The sequence below is a fragment of the Amphimedon queenslandica genome, unplaced genomic scaffold, assembly GCF_000090795.2.
Source record: "Amphimedon queenslandica unplaced genomic scaffold, v1.1 AMPQUscaffold_13520, whole genome shotgun sequence".
NCBI classification, from domain to species: Eukaryota; Metazoa; Porifera; class Demospongiae; order Haplosclerida; family Niphatidae; genus Amphimedon; species Amphimedon queenslandica.
In genome coordinates this window covers 1,052,002-1,069,336 of record NW_003546244.1, presented here as the reverse complement: position 1 = coordinate 1,069,336, position 17,335 = coordinate 1,052,002, and the positions used below count along the sequence as shown (strand labels likewise).

General features: G+C 38.4%; 5 protein-coding genes across 5 annotated transcripts in view; 3 read left to right on the top strand and 2 right to left on the bottom strand.

Moving 5' to 3' along the window:
• LOC109581787 (receptor-type tyrosine-protein phosphatase epsilon-like) overlaps positions 1-3,306 on the top strand; it is a 25,022-nt gene extending 21,716 nt beyond the window's left edge. The window contains exons 2-17 of the mRNA XM_019996198.1: positions 8-281; positions 329-419; positions 467-600; positions 648-746; positions 791-1,020; positions 1,073-1,160; positions 1,214-1,296; positions 1,350-1,386; positions 1,430-1,650; positions 1,703-1,999; positions 2,049-2,292; positions 2,341-2,402; positions 2,450-2,584; positions 2,632-2,909; positions 2,973-3,108; positions 3,166-3,306. Of these exons, the coding sequence (XP_019851757.1) occupies positions 44-281; positions 329-419; positions 467-600; positions 648-746; positions 791-1,020; positions 1,073-1,160; positions 1,214-1,296; positions 1,350-1,386; positions 1,430-1,650; positions 1,703-1,999; positions 2,049-2,292; positions 2,341-2,402; positions 2,450-2,584; positions 2,632-2,909; positions 2,973-3,108; positions 3,166-3,240 (2,448 nt within the window). The 5' untranslated portion in view covers positions 8-43 and the 3' untranslated portion in view covers positions 3,241-3,306. The remainder of the gene's footprint in view (positions 1-7; positions 282-328; positions 420-466; positions 601-647; positions 747-790; positions 1,021-1,072; positions 1,161-1,213; positions 1,297-1,349; positions 1,387-1,429; positions 1,651-1,702; positions 2,000-2,048; positions 2,293-2,340; positions 2,403-2,449; positions 2,585-2,631; positions 2,910-2,972; positions 3,109-3,165) is intronic.
• A 113-nt stretch (positions 3,307-3,419) lies between these two features.
• LOC100632692 (ABC transporter A family member 9-like) lies at positions 3,420-9,389 on the bottom strand. Its single transcript, XM_019996194.1, has 24 exons — positions 9,227-9,389; positions 9,007-9,178; positions 8,567-8,816; positions 8,483-8,517; positions 8,321-8,415; positions 8,184-8,267; positions 7,855-7,916; positions 7,709-7,787; positions 7,497-7,657; positions 7,385-7,443; positions 7,162-7,298; positions 6,913-7,095; positions 6,668-6,835; positions 6,524-6,588; positions 6,259-6,467; positions 5,379-5,470; positions 5,169-5,300; positions 5,015-5,111; positions 4,867-4,961; positions 4,580-4,732; positions 4,209-4,455; positions 3,953-4,123; positions 3,784-3,909; positions 3,420-3,689 (listed from the first exon to the last, which is right to left on the bottom strand). The coding sequence occupies exons 1-24, from the start codon at positions 9,380-9,382 to the stop codon at positions 3,580-3,582; spliced, it is 3,138 nt and encodes a 1,045-aa protein (XP_019851753.1). The 5' UTR covers positions 9,383-9,389; the 3' UTR covers positions 3,420-3,579.
• A 72-nt stretch (positions 9,390-9,461) lies between these two features.
• On the top strand, positions 9,462-10,352 carry LOC100632565 (U8 snoRNA-decapping enzyme-like). Its single transcript, XM_003382710.3, has 3 exons — positions 9,462-9,632; positions 9,705-9,971; positions 10,021-10,352. The coding sequence occupies exons 1-3, from the start codon at positions 9,486-9,488 to the stop codon at positions 10,231-10,233; spliced, it is 627 nt and encodes a 208-aa protein (XP_003382758.1). The 5' UTR covers positions 9,462-9,485; the 3' UTR covers positions 10,234-10,352.
• LOC100632438 (protein piccolo-like) lies at positions 10,321-16,616 on the bottom strand. The gene is made up of 6 exons (XM_019996186.1): positions 16,426-16,616; positions 15,614-16,320; positions 14,917-15,088; positions 14,699-14,860; positions 14,279-14,390; positions 10,321-13,928 (listed from the first exon to the last, which is right to left on the bottom strand). Exons 2-6 carry the CDS (start codon positions 16,278-16,280, stop codon positions 10,446-10,448), a joined length of 4,596 nt encoding a protein of 1,531 aa, XP_019851745.1. The 5' UTR covers positions 16,281-16,320; positions 16,426-16,616; the 3' UTR covers positions 10,321-10,445.
• A 118-nt stretch (positions 16,617-16,734) lies between these two features.
• Positions 16,735-17,335, top strand: part of LOC100641108 (testis-expressed sequence 264 protein-like) — a 4,299-nt gene continuing 3,698 nt past the window's right edge. The window contains exon 1 of the mRNA XM_003382608.3: positions 16,735-17,026. Coding sequence (XP_003382656.1) covers positions 16,778-17,026 — 249 coding nt within the window. The 5' untranslated portion in view covers positions 16,735-16,777. The remainder of the gene's footprint in view (positions 17,027-17,335) is intronic.

Below are 17,335 nucleotides of genomic sequence, written 5' to 3'. Positions count from 1 at the left end.
ATATGAGATAGGATATCATATCTTAGAGTCTGGTAACTGTTCAATGGCAGATGATGATGACATTGATAATCAAAGACTACATTTCTTTAATTCAACTAATGGCAATACATTTACTAGTAGAATTACTGATCTTGATGCTATGTCTTGTTATTTTTTTGGTGTACGTGCATATTCTGATAGAGGATCTGGTGGGTGGGTCTTTATTGCTAATGAGACGCTGGAACTGCAACCATCACCTACAATAACAGCAACAGTTAATAACCCTACAGATGTAGAATCAAGTTTAGTTAAAAAGTATTGGTTTGGTATGTTCCTATGCTTAATATAGGTATTGCAGCAGTTGCTGGAGGAGCTGTTGGAGGAGTTGTACTTGCCATTATCATTTTATTTATTATAGTATTAGTTGTATGTTTAATGAGGTACATGTATGTTCATTGCGTAGCTGCTATTATATTTCTTACATTAGGAGAAGGTCTATAGCTAAAGAGAAGAAAGCAAGAGCTGCAGCTGCCATTGATGATGATTGTGGTCAGTTTCGTATGAAAGACAAGAAACTATCATCAACATCATCAGTACAACATAACACAGCACAACAAACTAGTAAGACTATTATAATACTAATTGTTCCTATTATTTGCTACTAATAGAATACGATGAACCTCAATACAGTACAGTACCAGAAGTAACCTATCAGAATACCACAAAAAGTATTCTCAACACTAATAATGATGATAATAAAGAGTCAGGTATTTTAAAAGGTGATGTGTATAAAAATTATAATAAATTGCAGAATCAATCAAAGTTACTGTTACTGAAGTATCACCTCCAACTAGTCCTAATTCTGTTTATACTAAGATACTGCCACCAACAGAACCTGAATCACATTATGATGTCCCTACCTCTGGTCCTACTATTGCTCCATATATTCCAGTCACTCTACCTATAGCACTGGAAGATCTGGGCACTCATGTAGCAAACTGCCATACTGATAATAACACTCTGTTTGGAGAGCAATATAAAGTAAGGGAATATGCTAAACTTAGTTGTATTTAAAAACTGTATATTATCTTAGGCAATATATAATGGTGAAGATAAGTCAACTGTAATTGGTTTCAGTCAAGAGAACAAAGTTTATAATCGTTTCAGAAACATAACTCCATGTAAGAGAAATGACAGTAATAGCTTGATAGATGTTGCTGTAATTTTTCCATAGATGATGATAACAGGATTGTACTGACCCCATGGCCACAGCTAGACAAATGTCAAACAACTTACACCAATGCAAGCTATATTGATGTAAGCTCATTGAGATGTTTATATTATATCCTATGGTACTGTGTTACATACAGGGTTATAGTAACAGGACAAAGTTCATAGCATCACAAGGTAGCAATTCATTCATTACCTTTAAAATTAGAGTAATTTTTAGGTCCAATGAAAAGGACATTAGTTGATTTCTGGCGCCTTATCTGGCAGGAGAAGCCAGTGTCTATTGTAATGGTAACCAACCTGAAGGAAGGAACTAAGAGCAAGTGTGAGCAGTACTGGCCTAATAGCACTGGTGATAATGATCATTTTGGACCATTCACTGTCACACTAATAAATGAACAGGTTTATCCTGACTTTGTTATCCGCCAACTTAATGTTAAAGTAAGTCAATTATGGTACTACATAATTATATTAACCTTGTACACTTTCACAGATATACAATGGATCCAATGATAGTCATACACTGACTCAGTATCATTTAACCTCATGGCCTGATCATGGAGTACCTGATTATGCTACACCATTGATGTCTCTTCACAAACAAGTCATGGCTACTTGGTCTCCCTCTAAAGGTCCCATCCTGGTCCACTGTAGTGCTGGTGTAGGTCGTACTGGTACATTTATTGCTATAGACATAGCTCTGGAACAAGCTAAGAGAGAGGGAGTAGTAGATATTGGTGGTATTGTTAATAGGCTCAGACAACAGAGAATGAAGATGGTTCAGACACTAGTAAGGATATGAGTACATACATTCATTCATTTATATTAACATTGTATAGGATCAGTATGTGTTTCTTCATGATGCTGTACTGGAGACAGTGATGTGTGGAGATACAGAAATACCAAGCAATGAATATGAAATGAAACTTCGGGAGTTAAAGGAGATTGATTCATCAACTGGTTGTTCTGGTCTACAGTCTCAGTTTGAGCTACTCTCTCAAGTGACTCCTGATCCTGATGATGTTTTTTGTGATTCTGCTAAAGCACATTCAGACAAAAATCGATCCACCAGTTACTTACCACGTAAGAACTTTTACAATCGATGACAATCATTCATATTCTTTGTTACAGAAGAAAACTTTCTTGTAACACTTAAAGAAAACAATGGATACATCAATGCATCATACCTATCAGTAACTGGCATTGTGTTAAGTAATGCTTCATTGTATGCACATTTTAGGGTTATCGTGAGAAGAAAGCATTCATTATAGCTCAGAGTCCTATGGAGAACACTGCCAGAGACTTCTGGAAGATGATAGTGGACTACAAAGTGTCTGCTATTGTCATGCTCTGTGGACTGGAAGAGGATGGAGAAGTAAGTTGCAAAGATTAAATAAATTTCAACAAATCTTAATACTGCAGGAGTCATGCTATCAGTATTGGAGAGATTCTGACGTGGTTCAGTTTGGAGAATATTTCATCAAAGTTGAATTTAGCAAGGAATGCAATGGATATATTGAACGAAAGTTTCATATTCGTTCAGACAAAGATGAGAGCTCATGGGATGTGATACAATTACAAGTGACAGATTGGCCTCAAGATGGAGTTGTTAGGGAACCACGTACTGTCCTACAAGTTATTGATGATGTTATACACAGACAACAAAAGATTGGAGGAGGACCAGTAGTGGTACACTGTAGGTAAGAGAGAGAGTTATACTGATAGACTAATGATGAGTAATTGATTATTGTGTGTGTGTGTAGTGATACAGTGAGTCGTTCAGGAGTGTATTGTTCAGTGAGTATTGGTCTAGAACAGTGTAAGGCAGAAGGTGTAGTGGATGTGTTTCAAGTGACTAAAGCTGTGAGAAGGAGTAAACCAGGAGCTGTGACTACACTGGTATATACTAGATATATGAGTGGGTACTAGTGTATTAATGATATTATCTCTTTACAGGAGCAGTATACTTCCATATATGATGTGATTGACAAGTTCCTTGCTATTAACAGTACCTATGCTAACTTTAAGTGATTTAATAGTTTTGCCATTGCTATTTTTATTTATACTGGCTATATTTCTTTATTTCCCATCATAGTTTTTTATTTATAGATTATTAGTTTTTTTACAATAAATTTTTATTCTCAAGTTAACAAATAACTTCAGAACACTAACTTCACCAATCAGTACTATATGCAACTGTATGTACCTTAAAGTTAAAAACAAAGAGTTCTTTTTGACTGGAAACTATGCATCATTTTTTTCAATGACTTAATTATATTAAACTGCATTCAAAATAAAAATAAAATATCAATCTCTATATTATAAGCATCAGTTAAATAATATTAAAGTATTCTCTCTGTATCATCAACTTTATTCAGTCCTTGATTTATAACAGCATTGGCAAGGGAACCAAACAGGACACCTGGAGACTCCTAACTCATTTCTAGTGTCAGCATGACTTTTAACAATATTGAGGAATACTGGAGAGAGAAAGAAGGGGAGAAAAAAGAGAAAGATAAGAGGAAAGGTTGAAGGGGAAGAGATGTAAAAAGTAACTTGTAGTGCTCCTCTTACCATCTTCAAGAGTAGTCATCTTTATTCCCCAGTCAACAATACCAATCTCATTCTTCACATTGTCAAATAGCTCAAACAATTCACTCACTACCACATCTTCCTTTTCCATTTGATATGTACATGAGTCTAATCAGATTATAATATTAATCTGTTAATACTCCTTTCTTACCAGCATAGGTTTCCATGTGCTTGGCAGTGGCTACATTGGCTTGTACATATCTCTCAACTTGTCTTATTTTTCCTGGCATGCAGTGAAATTTTAATTGATAGCCCTCACCAAATTTTGCTTTCAGACGAGTCTGAGAGCCTAAGCATCTCAGACGACCATAATTCATAATACCTGAAAGAAAAATAAAAATTAAGAATAATTGCATAAATATGCATATTCTATGTCCATTTAAAAATTGTGCATGATAAATACTAACCAATTCTAGTGCAGAGATGATCAGCTTCCTCCATTGCGTGAGTGGTCAGTATGACACTCCTTCCATCTTTAACTCTCTCTATGACCTCCCACACTTGTCTCCTCGAGGCAGGATCTAGTCCAGTCGTTGGCTCATCCAATATCAATATGTCAGGGTTACCAATGCAAGACATTGCTACTGACAGACGACGTCTCATTCCACCAGATAACTGCTTTGATCTTCTGCGACGTGCATCATACAAATTAACCTGAACAATAAACAAAAAAGCATTATAAAATATGAGATACATCTAGTTTTAAGTGCATTCATAAATGGGATAAATTATTTTAATATATAGAAATATTTTTATTATTTTTATGTTGCTATTTTACTTGTCTAAGTGCTCTGTTCACTACAATGCTGGCTTTGCCTATTTTAACTCCTTTCAGTCTAGCATAGAACAAGAGGTGTTCTTCAGTAGTCAGTTCAGGATACTGTATGTCAAATTGAGGGCAGACACCAAGGTGATGATGAATATCAGATATCTGCAAATAATAATAATAATAATAATAACGATGATGAAGAAACAATGTACACGTAACAGTATAACTTTTTTATATATAAATATAATTAAGAAATAATGTAATACATGTACAATGTAGGTCTTATTGTTGATTACTTGTGTAGCAAGATCATATCCAGCTACTTTAGCAGATCCAGAGGATGGTTCATAGAGACCAGTGAGGACTGATATGAGAGTTGTCTTACCAGCACCTGAAAGAGTAGGAGGGTAATGGATAGAGAGAGAAGGAGAGAGGGTTCGTTACCATTGGGTCCAAGTAATCCAAAGCACTCGTTACGATTAACGACTAGTGAGAAACTCTCTACAGCAACGTGAGGAGGTTTACCACCAGAACCAGGATACTGTAATAAAAGTAGCAAATTACGTACAGAGTAATTGTATGTACATATATGGTATACCTCTTTTCTGAGTCTAGATATGATCACGGGTGCATCTAATAAGTTGTATTCATTGTCAACCAGCGTCTCTTCTTGCTGGACTTCATTATCAATCTCTTCATTAGTTATACTTATTGATATATTATTGCGTCTCTGACAAAAAAGGAAATGAGGGGAAGAATAGAAATTGGAATATCATACACGTGTAAATGTACATGTTACTATTCTTACTCTGGGGCTGGTTGGAGTGCTCAGTTCTTTTGGATCACATTTCTGTCGAAAACCAATTTTCTTTAGTATCCACAAAAAGCCCTTGTATAAAGCTGAAAAATATAAAGAAATCTCTAAAGTTTGAGTTTAAATTAATAAGTATATGTAGAACCAATTAGTACATTATTTCACAGGGTTCAAGTCAGGATGGACAAAGTACAGGGTATTTTGTCAAAAATGGCTAGGAAAGAATTTTCCATTTTAATAATTTTTAATAATACATATACATGTTCTTATGTTGTGTAGCAAGTTTGAGCTGATTCCGATCAAATATGAATTTTTTATGAATTTTTAAAGTTACTCAAAAATCGGGCTAAAGTCCCTGTACTATAGTACAGGGGCGTTGGCAAAATTTCATCAAAATTGACTAGGAGAGAATTTTCCATTTTTATAAATTTTTCTGATACATATACATGTTCTTATGATGTGTAGCAAGTTTGAGCTGATTTTGATCAAATATGAATTTTTTATGAATTTTTAAATTTGCTCCAAAATTGGGCCAAAGACCCTGTACTATAGTACAGGGGCGTTGGCCAAATTTCGTCAAAATTGACTAGGAAAAAATTTTCCATTTTTATAATTTTTTCTGATACATATACATGTTCTTATGTTGTGTAGCAAGTTTGAGCTAATTCCAATCAAATTTAATTTTTTATGAATTTTTAAAGTTGCTTAAAACTAACACTATGGACTATATAGTTACAGAGTAACAAGAGTATGCATTAAAATAGCTGAAAATGAATTAGCTGGGGTAGTCATGGTCAGTTTTGCCTTGCCTTTACAGATATTACAATTAATAAATCTGAGACTGAGCTCAATTCTTTACCCTCCTCTCTCTTACCAATAAGAGGAAAGAAAGGACTCTTCCTGACTCCATACTCAGTCGGGAGTACATAAGACAGATAAACACTAACAAACATTAGCAATACAGTTGAGCCAGCAAGATAGAGTATAGCTGTTGTAACAAGGTTGAGGCCTCCTTTAGGCGAGAGTATATCCATACCATAACACTGGTAGGAACCACAAGCATCTATCATATAAAACAATAGCCTAAAGAAAGAGTAGAAAAAGAGCTATAGGCAGAAGTGTAAATTGTATTGTAGTACCTGTAAAATGCGAATGGAGGATATAACATGTACACAAACAAAGGATTTTGATCATCAGGAAACACCTAAAATAAACAACAATAAACAATAAAAAGAACAATAAAAAGAACAATAAATAATATTTTAAAATTATTCTTCTCTTACTTGTAGTAATTCTAGTACCATTGCGACCATAACTCCAGCAATGACTAGTATGTACCCAACGATGGTGGCAGTTCTTGGTCGATTGAAGAAATTAGCAAAAAAGAAACCTAACACAACTTGAGAGTGACCCCACAAAAGAAATATAATAGTAATAAGAAGTGGACTCGTCTAAAAAAATACAAAAACTTAATTTTCAAAAATGTTAAAATTGATTGGGTAACCCATCAAATTTTTATTCCCCTTACCTGCGTGAATAATCTGACTTTCCATAGAATAGAACAGATTGCTATAACAATAGCAATTATGATATAAATGATATAATTAAATATATAAGTGATGGTCCAGTAGGTGATCCTGTTCAGTCCGTTCTGTTCCATCATTATCAAATGACGTTCAAACTTATCCTTAACAAGAGCAGCTATGAATACCTGTGGGTGGAGTTAAGAGAGATAAATGGGAGGTGCAATAAGGACTGATATGATATTGGTACTTACAGGGAATAGGAAAGAGGCTGCAAAAGGATAGAGTATTCCGCCAAGAAGATTAGTAACATCAATAGTGAGATTAGCCTCATGTGGATACAGTGGCATTATGTAAGTAACTATTAGTGACTCATTAGTATAACTGGTATCTGTAAAAGAGAGAGAGAGAGAGAGGAAAGATAGAACGTAATCAAATACATTCTACATGTCTATTTGTCCATTTGCACTTAAGTACCTGATGGATCTAATTGATGCTTAAGGATAGCATTATGAGCCATATTCATTAGTGTATTCCTGGAAAGAGATCATCTATCATTACTATTATTATTATTACTATGCTACCTAACCTCCTTTGTACTTCAACAGAGGAGCTTCCAACCTCTTCTTTGAATGAGAAATCCCTCACTGAGTATAATGAGATCTCGTTTGCTATGATAGTATAATCAATATTAACTGAAGAGCTGGTGCTGGTGAATGAGTTTATGTATATAGCACCATGTGGCTTCACCTGAGAGAGAGAGAAAGTAAATTAAAAATTAAACAATTTCTGATACTTTACTTTGCTATAATCTCTTCCCTTAACATAATTCAATGTAGTATTATATTGTTCCTGTGACTGAGCAGTGACCTCATAATTCCTAACATCAAAGTATCAATATCAGTATCAATATCAATATCAGTATCAATATCAGTATTAATAAGTACCTGTTATATTGATCATTACCAGTTGATGATGTACCAGCTAAAACACTGTAATTTCTTACAACCTGTAAAAATCAGTATAGACTTGTATACATGTACATATATACATAAAAGACCAGCAGTCAACAAAGAAAACTAAACTGTTATTATCATAATGAAACTGAAAGGATTAAAGCATAATGTATACATAAATATCAAGATAGCCTTTATTATAAAGCAATACGGTAGAAGCATTTGTATATATGGCCTCAGCATAAAATGTAACTGCAATAGTAATCAAATCAACATAACAACAATAACATACAAATTAATAATTATATTGTTTAACTAGCCTCAACAAGATGTTTTTGTAAATCTGATATTTTATCATTTGGAAATGAAACTACAAATGGTATTTGTACATTGTCATCATCTTCCTAAAGGAGAGAGAAGAGACTAAAACTGTACAAGAGAGAGAGAGAGAACTAACCTGTATGTCCTCATCAAAGTACCTGTGCCTGTAATGAGGGTTGATGGTGAAATTTAAAGAGAAATTGAATAACAATGGAGTAGCAATGAGGAGATCTAGAGTAAGAGAGAGAGAGAGAGAGAGATGAAATAAAAGCCACAAGTACATGTAATGAGCCTGTACCTTCAAATCTGCTATCCAAGTTAACTGATGGGCTCCTACAGCATATAAAAACAATAATGACTTCTCTCCCTCTCAATTCCTTACTTTCCAAAATAATAATAAGGCAAATCAAACAGGACTTGTTGTTTTGGCACAGTGCTGTTCTCCATTAATGTATCGATGAGTTCAGCAAATGTTGTATTCTGTAACTGAGGGACTTTACCATCAAGGAGTAATGGTGGAAGAGCATCAATATCAAAAGATGTCAGGAAATTAAAGACTTCGTCATAGCAAATATCAGGAGTATCGTTATAAGGAGGAGCACTGTCATTACAATTAATGACACGTGACACATCTTGTAAAAGAAAAAGAGAGAGAGTATAAAAATGTCTCTTGCTTTGTATGAACAATAGTGTGTGAACATAGCTGTAATTAACACCTCCAGCTTATAGGAGCTACCACCCAACAGCAACAAAATAACAAACACAACAACAAATAAAGCATCAATAACATTGTAGAATAAATAATAATAAATAAATAAATACCATAGGGGAGTAGCAGTGAGTTGGATCCAGGTACAAGTGCTCCATTCTTGTGTAGGAAATGATTGAGGACCACTTGAATGATACCAGCAAAACATATGAATATAACTGGAACCAGTAACTGGCAAATGTTAGTCACATAAGACTTCAACTGTAGAGACAGATCTTTTAAAAACTACAAGGAAGGACAAATAAAATTATATAAAATCCAATAAAATCATACCAATGCTCTGAACTGGTGCCAAAAGGTGACCTTCTTAGCAAAGCAGGAGCTGTGGTCGTATGGCTGGTCACCATTGTTGATTGATCCCCCGTTGGTCTGTCTTCTACTGTTTCTGTGATGAACTACCTCTATCTGAGGCTCCATATTCTTAATCATGTGATGATTTTAATAACCTTTAATAACATGCGGAGTTGAAGTATCCGGAGCAAGTTTTAGAAATTAGTAAATTACAAAGGGTATCCGATATCAAGAATCCAAGATGGAGCCCTATAAGTTGATAACCAAAGAGGAAATAGCCGCCCTACCAAAGGACCTCAAGCAATGCAGACACTGTGCACACGCCATGATATACGCAAAATTACCAGAGAAACTCTTTGGCAGGTATGACAAGAGATATGCAATACTGGTAAGCTGAAAATGGAGATTTTATGAACCATGCCCACCCATTTTTTGCTGCATTTTTGTTCAATTTCGTTAGATGCAGATGAGGTTTGATGGTACATTGGGTTTCTCGGGTGGTATGGTAGATGAGGGAGAGACGGTTGAAGAGGCATGCACACGCGAGTGTTCGGAAGAGCTAGGGGTGTCACCAGCAGACCTGACCATCACACAGGACGACCATGTCACCACTCATTATTCCGATAAAACTCACTTTTGTCTTCATTTCTTTGCGAAAGAAGTCTCGCTGGAGCTCTTCCACGAGATAGAAAAGAAAGCAACTTCTTCAAAAGACTGGGGAGATGAAGTGAGAAGGATATTATAAATACATTCCAAGAGTTGTTTTTTTCTCTCAGGTTCTTGGTATAGTAAGATGTCCGCTTCATACACTACCGAATGGTTTAGGTTTTCCTGCTTTTCTACGTCACAGCTTCATAGGTAATTCAAAGGTGCAGCTATTGACTAGTATCAGAGAGAGAGGGCTACTCACTGAAGAAGAGGTTCAAACTGCTTTAAAAACAGCTGGACTTGTCGACTGTGTAGTCACCAATGACAACACTGATTATTAATGCTCTGATAATTATAATTGTCATTTTATAATACATGAACTTTATTTATTAATATTTAATTAATGGCTATTAAATTAATTCATAAAATAAATTTTATCGACACAATGATAGGAAAATAATGAGAAAAGAGGAGGAGGATAATAATAATAATAACAACAATTACTAGTGATGATAATAATATAGACAGGATGCGTGAGTATGTGTGTGTAGCCTTAAGTGAAGCGTTTCATTTTACTGCTATTCAGTCTTGATACTTGCTTATCCAGTAACTTTCTCTTGTGTGGAAACTTTGCTGCTAGAACAGCATCTTTGGCCGTAGATGAATTACTAGCAGAGGCAGCCTTTGAGACTCCCTTTGGGGTAGACCCAGTAGCAGCTGCAGGGGCTGGTTTCTTACGAGTTTCCTTTTTCTGTTGGACGTGAGACTCCAACTGAGCAGAGAACCAGTCCATGGGTGCAGGCTTTAAAACTGAAGACTGTGACTTTGATCCTGCTGTTGCTGACGTAGGCTTTAGTTTCGGCTTGCTATTAAAATCATTAGCACTAACGCTCTTTTTGATAGTTCCAGGAGAGACTTTCTGTTTTTTAGGAGGTGGAGTGAGTGAGTCCTTCTCTTCATGCTGATAGAATGATTTGCTTTTCTTCTCTTTCTTACCAGTTGAAGGACCGGACTCATTCCTGCTACTAGCACTAGCATTCTTAGCAGACTCAGGTCTTGATCCTTCTCTACCTCCACTGGACTTCTTCTTACCAGAGCCTAGCAAAGACTTGTCTTTTGATGGTGGGGTGGTTTTGTGACTGTTAGTGAGTGGTTTAGAAGGAGACGGTTTACCAGTAGAGATACCAGTACTGCTAATAGATGGTTTGCTAATACTAGTAGTGTGGCTCTCCTCTGCTGGCACTGGCTGGCTGTCATGCTGTAGCTTCTTAAGTGGTGAAGGATTTGAAGTCTTTTCGCTCGATTTCAAAGACTTGGAAGATGATTTAGAATCTGATTTTGACTTGGAATCTGATTTTGATGACTTTGATTCGAACTTTGCTCTCTCAGCCTGGGGAGGTTCAATGGTCACGCTAATACTAGGAGCAGGTGGAGCCTGGACTGCTTCTTTCTTTCTACGTTTCTCTTTCCTCTGTCCTCTCTCCTTCTCCTTGTGGACCTTATTAGTTGATAAAGGCTTAGAGGCTGGGGCCGGGGGAGGAGAAGCTGGAGCTGGTGGTTTTTCAGATATCACGGAGCTGTCAAATGTGACTCTGTTTTTCTTTGGTTTAGGGAGTGAAATCTCTTCATCTTCATCACTCGAATCATCAATGACGTTCCGTTTTATAGCCCTGGTGCTCTTATGGGACAAATGGGATTTAGAAGATGAAGGTTTTGAAGGCGGAGCTTTGACCGGAGAAGGAGGAGGAGTAGGAGAAGCAGGAGGAGGAACAGGAGAGGGAGAGAGAGGAGGGGGAGGGGATAAAGGTTTTGTGTTCTGATACGAGAGAGGAGGAGGAGAAGGAGGTGGAGAAGGACTTGCTTCTACCTCCATTTGCATTGTATTATCGTCAGACGGTGGATCAATAAATGTGATATCAGTCCCGTAATTTGATGGAGCTCTGTGAGTAGGTGGATCCTGATGATCGCGACCAGGGGTTCTAAGAGGCGTGAAAACTGGTTCTAATAGCTGGGGCTCATTTGGAGAGGGTAAGTCTCCCTCGTCCTCAGAGGAACTGGAATAAGCAGCTGCTAATATGTTTAAAATATTCTTACGAGGAACCGGTCTTCTGTAATAAGAATAAGGTGAATAGGTGGTCTTTGGAGGAGGGGGAGGAGGAGGAGAAGGAGAGTCTCGTATCTGCGGGAACCTTTCTTCCTCTGTCAGCTTCTTTGGCTTCTTCTTTCTTCTAGAACCTTCCTCTTCTCTAGTCGACGACAGAGGTCTTTGAGATGTCTCTTTAGCTATGGGATGGCGTGTCGACTCGTCACCTTTTGATGTCTGAGGGACGGGAGGAGGAAGGGGAGATGGGGTACATGTAACGGGCGGAGCCTCTCGGTTCTCGTCCTCGTGATTGTGGAAGGACTGGAAACCAGAGTAAGGTGTCTTAGGAGGTGCGTCATATTTGGGTGTGTCCAAATCAGAAGGACTTCCCCCTGGAGAAAAGAGATCATTGGGGAGATAGATAGGAGAGGGAGGGGGTGAGGGTGAAGGTGGTGGCGATGGAAGTGGTTTGTTTTTAGTCTTTGGTGATACTGGTTTAGGAGGAGAGGGAGAGGAGAAAGGTGGAGGTGAGAGTGAGAGATGGTCATTAGACGGTACATCAACTGATGGTTGAGCATAAAAAGGCAGTGGCTTATTAGAAACAGGCTCACTAGCAGCAGTCTCCTTGCTCCCTCCCTTTCCACCACTGCTCCTCTTCTTACTGCTTTTCTTTGACTTCTTAGCCTTGGCAGCTTTCGCAGACTCCAATTTATCCAACAACATGGCGGAATTACTCGGGCCATTCCTACTATCCCTATCGCTCTCTTGAGGTATGGCTGAAGGTCCAGTCTTATTGAGTAATGGCATCTTCTTTGAAGGAGCACTGGCCCTGAACAAAGGCATCCTTTTAGAAGGAACCGGTCTCCTGTGAATGATAGGAGGTTGCTGGGTATAGGATACTTCTTTTACTGGAGGAGAGGGCTGGCGGGGAGGAGAGGGTTGATGAGGAGGAGAGGGGGAGACATGAGAGGGAAGAGAAGGGATAGGGTTAGGTGAGGAGGACTCATTACTGAGAGGAACCGAGGGAGACTTCTTATCTTGACTCAGTCTACGTCTCACTTCAGTCTGTGATGCAAACCGCCTCTGTATTGCCTTGAAATGAGCCATTTGATGAACAGCCTTGCTTGGCGCTGGTTTGAGTATTTGAACAGATTGAGGATGATAAGAAGAAGTGAATCCATTACTAATGATACTACCATTCTTACCAGGACCAGGATCAGCCTCAGTATCACTGTAAGCATCTGATTCACTCGAGCTATCACCATCAATCCCGTGAATCTGTTTCCCGTTACACTGGCCCCTAGCTTGAGGAGGAGGAGGGAGAGGGGATTCACGTGGGGCCTGGCTCGGTTTAGACTGTGTCTTATTCTTTCCCATTATTCCGGGCATGAAATCATCATCATCGTCAGAATAAGAGAAGCTAATGGAGTCCTCGCTATCAAACACGTTAGGAAAGACCGGAGTACCTTTCTCAAAGACACTACTAGGATCATTGGTATGCTCAGGGCCTAGTAGAGATGGATTAGTACCGAGAGACGGAGAGGTATGAGAAACAGGAGGGGGAGGGTTAATCGTGTGTGGTTGAAGCTCCTCCTCCTCTTCCTCCTCATCACTATCATCACTACTGTCAGTGCCACTGCTATCAACAACAGCTGACGGAATGCGTCCCTTTCTCTCCCCAGCTGTCAGTGGACGCTCAACTTCATTACTCATACTTTCATTAAGGACCTGTGAGCCCATCAATCCATCAATATTATCAGTGCTAGTATCAGCATAGTACTCTTTCAATCTGAGGTGCCAGGCTACGCTCGAGCAGGCAGAGATGGTTCGGAATTGATGTATGACTTTTCGTGGTATGAAGTATATGTCGTTGTCGTGAAGACGAAATTGAGAATAACGAATCCCGTCACGTCTTAACTGGTTGAGTTTAGCCTCTTCGATCCACTGGCGACACTAAGAGATAGAGTGAATTAGTGGGAGAGGAAGGAAGAGAAGGAATGAAGACAGAGGGAGGGGAGGAAGAGAAAGAGAGATCATATAAGGCATCTATCAGTAATTGCTATTAGTAAACACAATGAGAGAGGGAGAGGGGGGTAGTGCAGCGATTCAATAACTCATTCAAGTATACTAATAGAGGAGGCACTTTGTACAAACACAAAAGGTACACAATCACAATCTTAGAATAAAGAAACACACTTCCATACACACAGTTCATACAAGCAAATGGAATTATGAATGGACATGTATAATGTTTATAATAGTGACACTGCATACTGATAATGTATACTTAATTAGACTCTTACTTGTGACATTGGTGGTTCAAACAGGTCCACTTGCATTCTCAATGTCACCTCATCAAAGTCCCCAGCATGAAAACATATAACATCCTTAGTCTCACGATTAACACTAGACGATCTAAATGAGAGATGAAAGGATAGCAAAGTTCTAAGAATAGTTTACACTATACAAAGCAATAATGTCAAATTGCCCATACATGTATGCATGTATGCATGTACATTTACATTATCACAACAATGGAAAGGCCTTGAACACGACATGCTACATGTAAGTCTACATTATGTCACTTCACAATCTCCCACTCAATCCTCCTACTCCTCTCTCTCTCCCTCCCTCCCTCCCTCCCTCCCTCCCTCTCTCTCTCTCTCTCTCTCTCTCTCTCTCTCTCTCTCTCTCTCTCTCTCTCCCCTCTCTCTCTCCTTTACTTTTCTTCATCATTCGTATGAACAGCTTTCAATACCCCGACAGCAGCAGTTGTTTCTCCTTGCTTCACGTGATCAGCGTGACAGTGTGTCCTATCCTCAAAAAACGTTTCCCTTTTCTCGTTCATCCGTGAACCGTGAAGCAAAGACTGGACCTCATTGCCTCTAAAATAAAATTAAAAAATATAAAACTAACAACCAAATAACATCCAGTGACAAACCTTCTTCTCTTCTTGTGAGGTGTAGGCATTTCAGCAGTAGGTATGAGCTGTTCCCCTGGCCTCACCCAGAGAATAGGGCCGTCATCACTCTTACTGCGATCAGTTAACTGTAGGACCGAGAGAGGGCCCCAGGGTAATGTCTTGGATAGAAATGGACTCTTTTCTAATAGGTCTAGAGAGAGAGAGAGAGGAGAAAGGAGAGGGAGAGAAAGAGAGCAACTTGGCATAAGTATGTGTTTGAATAACAATGAATCGTGTAGTGCTGCATGTAAAAATATATGTACTTGTATCTTATTACAGTGGCACAGCCAGAATTGACATTTATAATCAAAACATAATTAATTATTAGAATTAATCCAGCATTCTCTTTTCTCTAGTATAGGATGGCCTTATTCCCTCTCTCACTTTTATCAACTAGTAATCATTGCTATAAAACAAGAGCTAAGGGAATTAACCCACTGCCTCAATATTTATAATATCTATATTCCTCTCTACTATTATTATCGTTGTAACATCTTCCATTTTCTATACATTAGCACATAGGTTTGTACTCACATTCTTCCTCTTCTATTTTCATTTCCTTCATTCATTCTCTCAGTTCAATAGTGTTCTCTCTCCCCCCCCCCTCTCTCTCTCTCTCTCTCCTCTCTCTCTCTCTCCCCCTCTCTCTCTCTCTCCCCCTCTCTCTTTCTCTTACCTAAGAATTGAGGGAAGTATCTACCACTCTCCTCTGATACTTGCTGTACAAGTGTCACCTGAAGAAGAGGGCCACACCTAAAGGTCCCATTGCTATAGGAACTTGTAACTTTAGAACTAAACTCGGCAAAAGTGGTTGTCTCAATCTCTGGGTTTCTGATATTGCCCATTTTGACTCTTAGGTCTGGGTGCGTCTGTGAGAAATGGCTGACGAGCTCTGGGAGGTATTTGGCCCCGTTGTGGACAATACCCATCACGTGGTGTGCAAAACCATCAGAATCCTCGCTGAAAACCTCCTCAAAGAACCTCTCAACGAGGGGCCCTTTATCAGAGCAAGACTCAAAATCAGAGTAGTCGAGATGGACGACGCTAGCCCCGCCATTTGGGTGAGTGCGTATCTGCAGACACTTTGACAGCTCCTCCTTTAGTAAGGAGGGATCGGTGTCCTTTATATCGGGGGAAGTAAAGGCAGGACAGTAGGGAGGGCCTTCATCAGTCTCCTTCTCACTGGGGGGCTGGGGGCTAGAGGGAGGAGGGGTAGAGGAGGAGGACCTGTAGTAGTGACGCGAGTTCGTGTAGGCAGAGATCTTTGTTGAGCTTTGGGGGAAGCGAGAGCGATGGGGGAAAGAACTCCTGCTTGAGCTGTAATGATACTGGGTCATGGCCATGGTACTCTTTCTCTCTCTCTCTCTTTTGAGTTTTGAATAACTGTATTTATAATAGATAGGAGAGAGAGTGTGAAAAGAATGCACTATCATGGTATGTATGTATGCACACATGTACACAATAACAAAACAGGTCTTTATTTCATACCTTCCTTCTCGCTCGATCAAAGCTATAGAAAGAGCCTTTAAAGCTTTCCTGGACCTTAATCTAGCGTAGAGGGAGAGACAAAGCCTTTGAGCTCTTCACATAAGAGGAGTATGAGTGATAAAGGAGAAGGAGAAGAAAGAAATCACTTCATGTTTAGAGATCACGAGCGTACAAATAAACGGAATTCACGAAACCACGCCTATAATAACTTAATTCACGCCCATCAATTAGCAGATATTAAAGTTTGTTAATTTTAATAAGAATGGTTTGTTAATCTTAATTTATTAACTAATTCCCTCTATTTACCACGCCTATTTGTGCTTAAACACGTGTTATAATAATTATAATTATTATGGATCTTTTCTATATCCTTTTAGGGCTCTTTCTCCTCGTTGTCTTGGCCATTTTTCTTTACCTCCTCTACTCTGGCCTCTTCTACACCTACACTATTCGTTGTGCCATCCCTGCTTCCATCCCCAACAGATTTGCGTACACCTTTTATATTGGACCATATCAGAAGATTGGCTCAGCTTGTTGGCGTCTTTGCTCCATCGTACCTCGTTCAACGATATTCGTTGTGTATTATGATAATCCGGACAAGGTGAGGAGAGACTGGGTAATGAATGGGCGGAGGAAAATGTTGGGCGGGCAATTTCATTATAATTATTAATTTTTACAAAAATCAAGAAATTTTTCATAACTAAAAACTGTGGGTCTTGGTCATTCTTTACAATAATAGTACTTATGCATGCATGCATGGTTTTTAGCAACTTCAAAAATTCATTAAAAAATTAATTTTGATTGGAATCAGCTCAAACTTTCTATGCAACATAAATACATGTATATGTATCAGAAAAAATTATAAAAATGGAGAATTCTCAACTTTTCGTTTTTGGCGAAATTTGGCCAA

Coding starts and splice junctions, on each gene's coding strand:
- LOC100632692 (XM_019996194.1), bottom strand. CDS start 9,382: ATGATTAAGAATATGGAGCCTCAGATAGAGGTAGTTCATCACAGAAAC. Junction 7,299..7,384: donor GCATCAATTAGATCCATCAG/GTACTTAAGTGC, acceptor TCTCTTTTACAG/ATACCAGTTATACTAATGAG. Junction 6,468..6,523: donor CCTCCATTCGCATTTTACAG/GTACTACAATAC, acceptor CTCTTTCTTTAG/GCTATTGTTTTATATGATAG.
- LOC100632565 (XM_003382710.3), top strand. CDS start 9,486: ATGGAGCCCTATAAGTTGATAACCAAAGAGGAAATAGCCGCCCTACCA. Junction 9,633..9,704: donor ACAAGAGATATGCAATACTG/GTAAGCTGAAAA, acceptor CAATTTCGTTAG/ATGCAGATGAGGTTTGATGG. Junction 9,972..10,020: donor CAAAAGACTGGGGAGATGAA/GTGAGAAGGATA, acceptor TTTTTCTCTCAG/GTTCTTGGTATAGTAAGATG.
- LOC100632438 (XM_019996186.1), bottom strand. CDS start 16,280: ATGGCCATGACCCAGTATCATTACAGCTCAAGCAGGAGTTCTTTCCCC. Junction 14,861..14,916: donor CCTCACAAGAAGAGAAGAAG/GTTTGTCACTGG, acceptor ATTTTATTTTAG/AGGCAATGAGGTCCAGTCTT. Junction 14,391..14,698: donor CATACGAATGATGAAGAAAA/GTAAAGGAGAGA, acceptor TCTCTCATTTAG/ATCGTCTAGTGTTAATCGTG.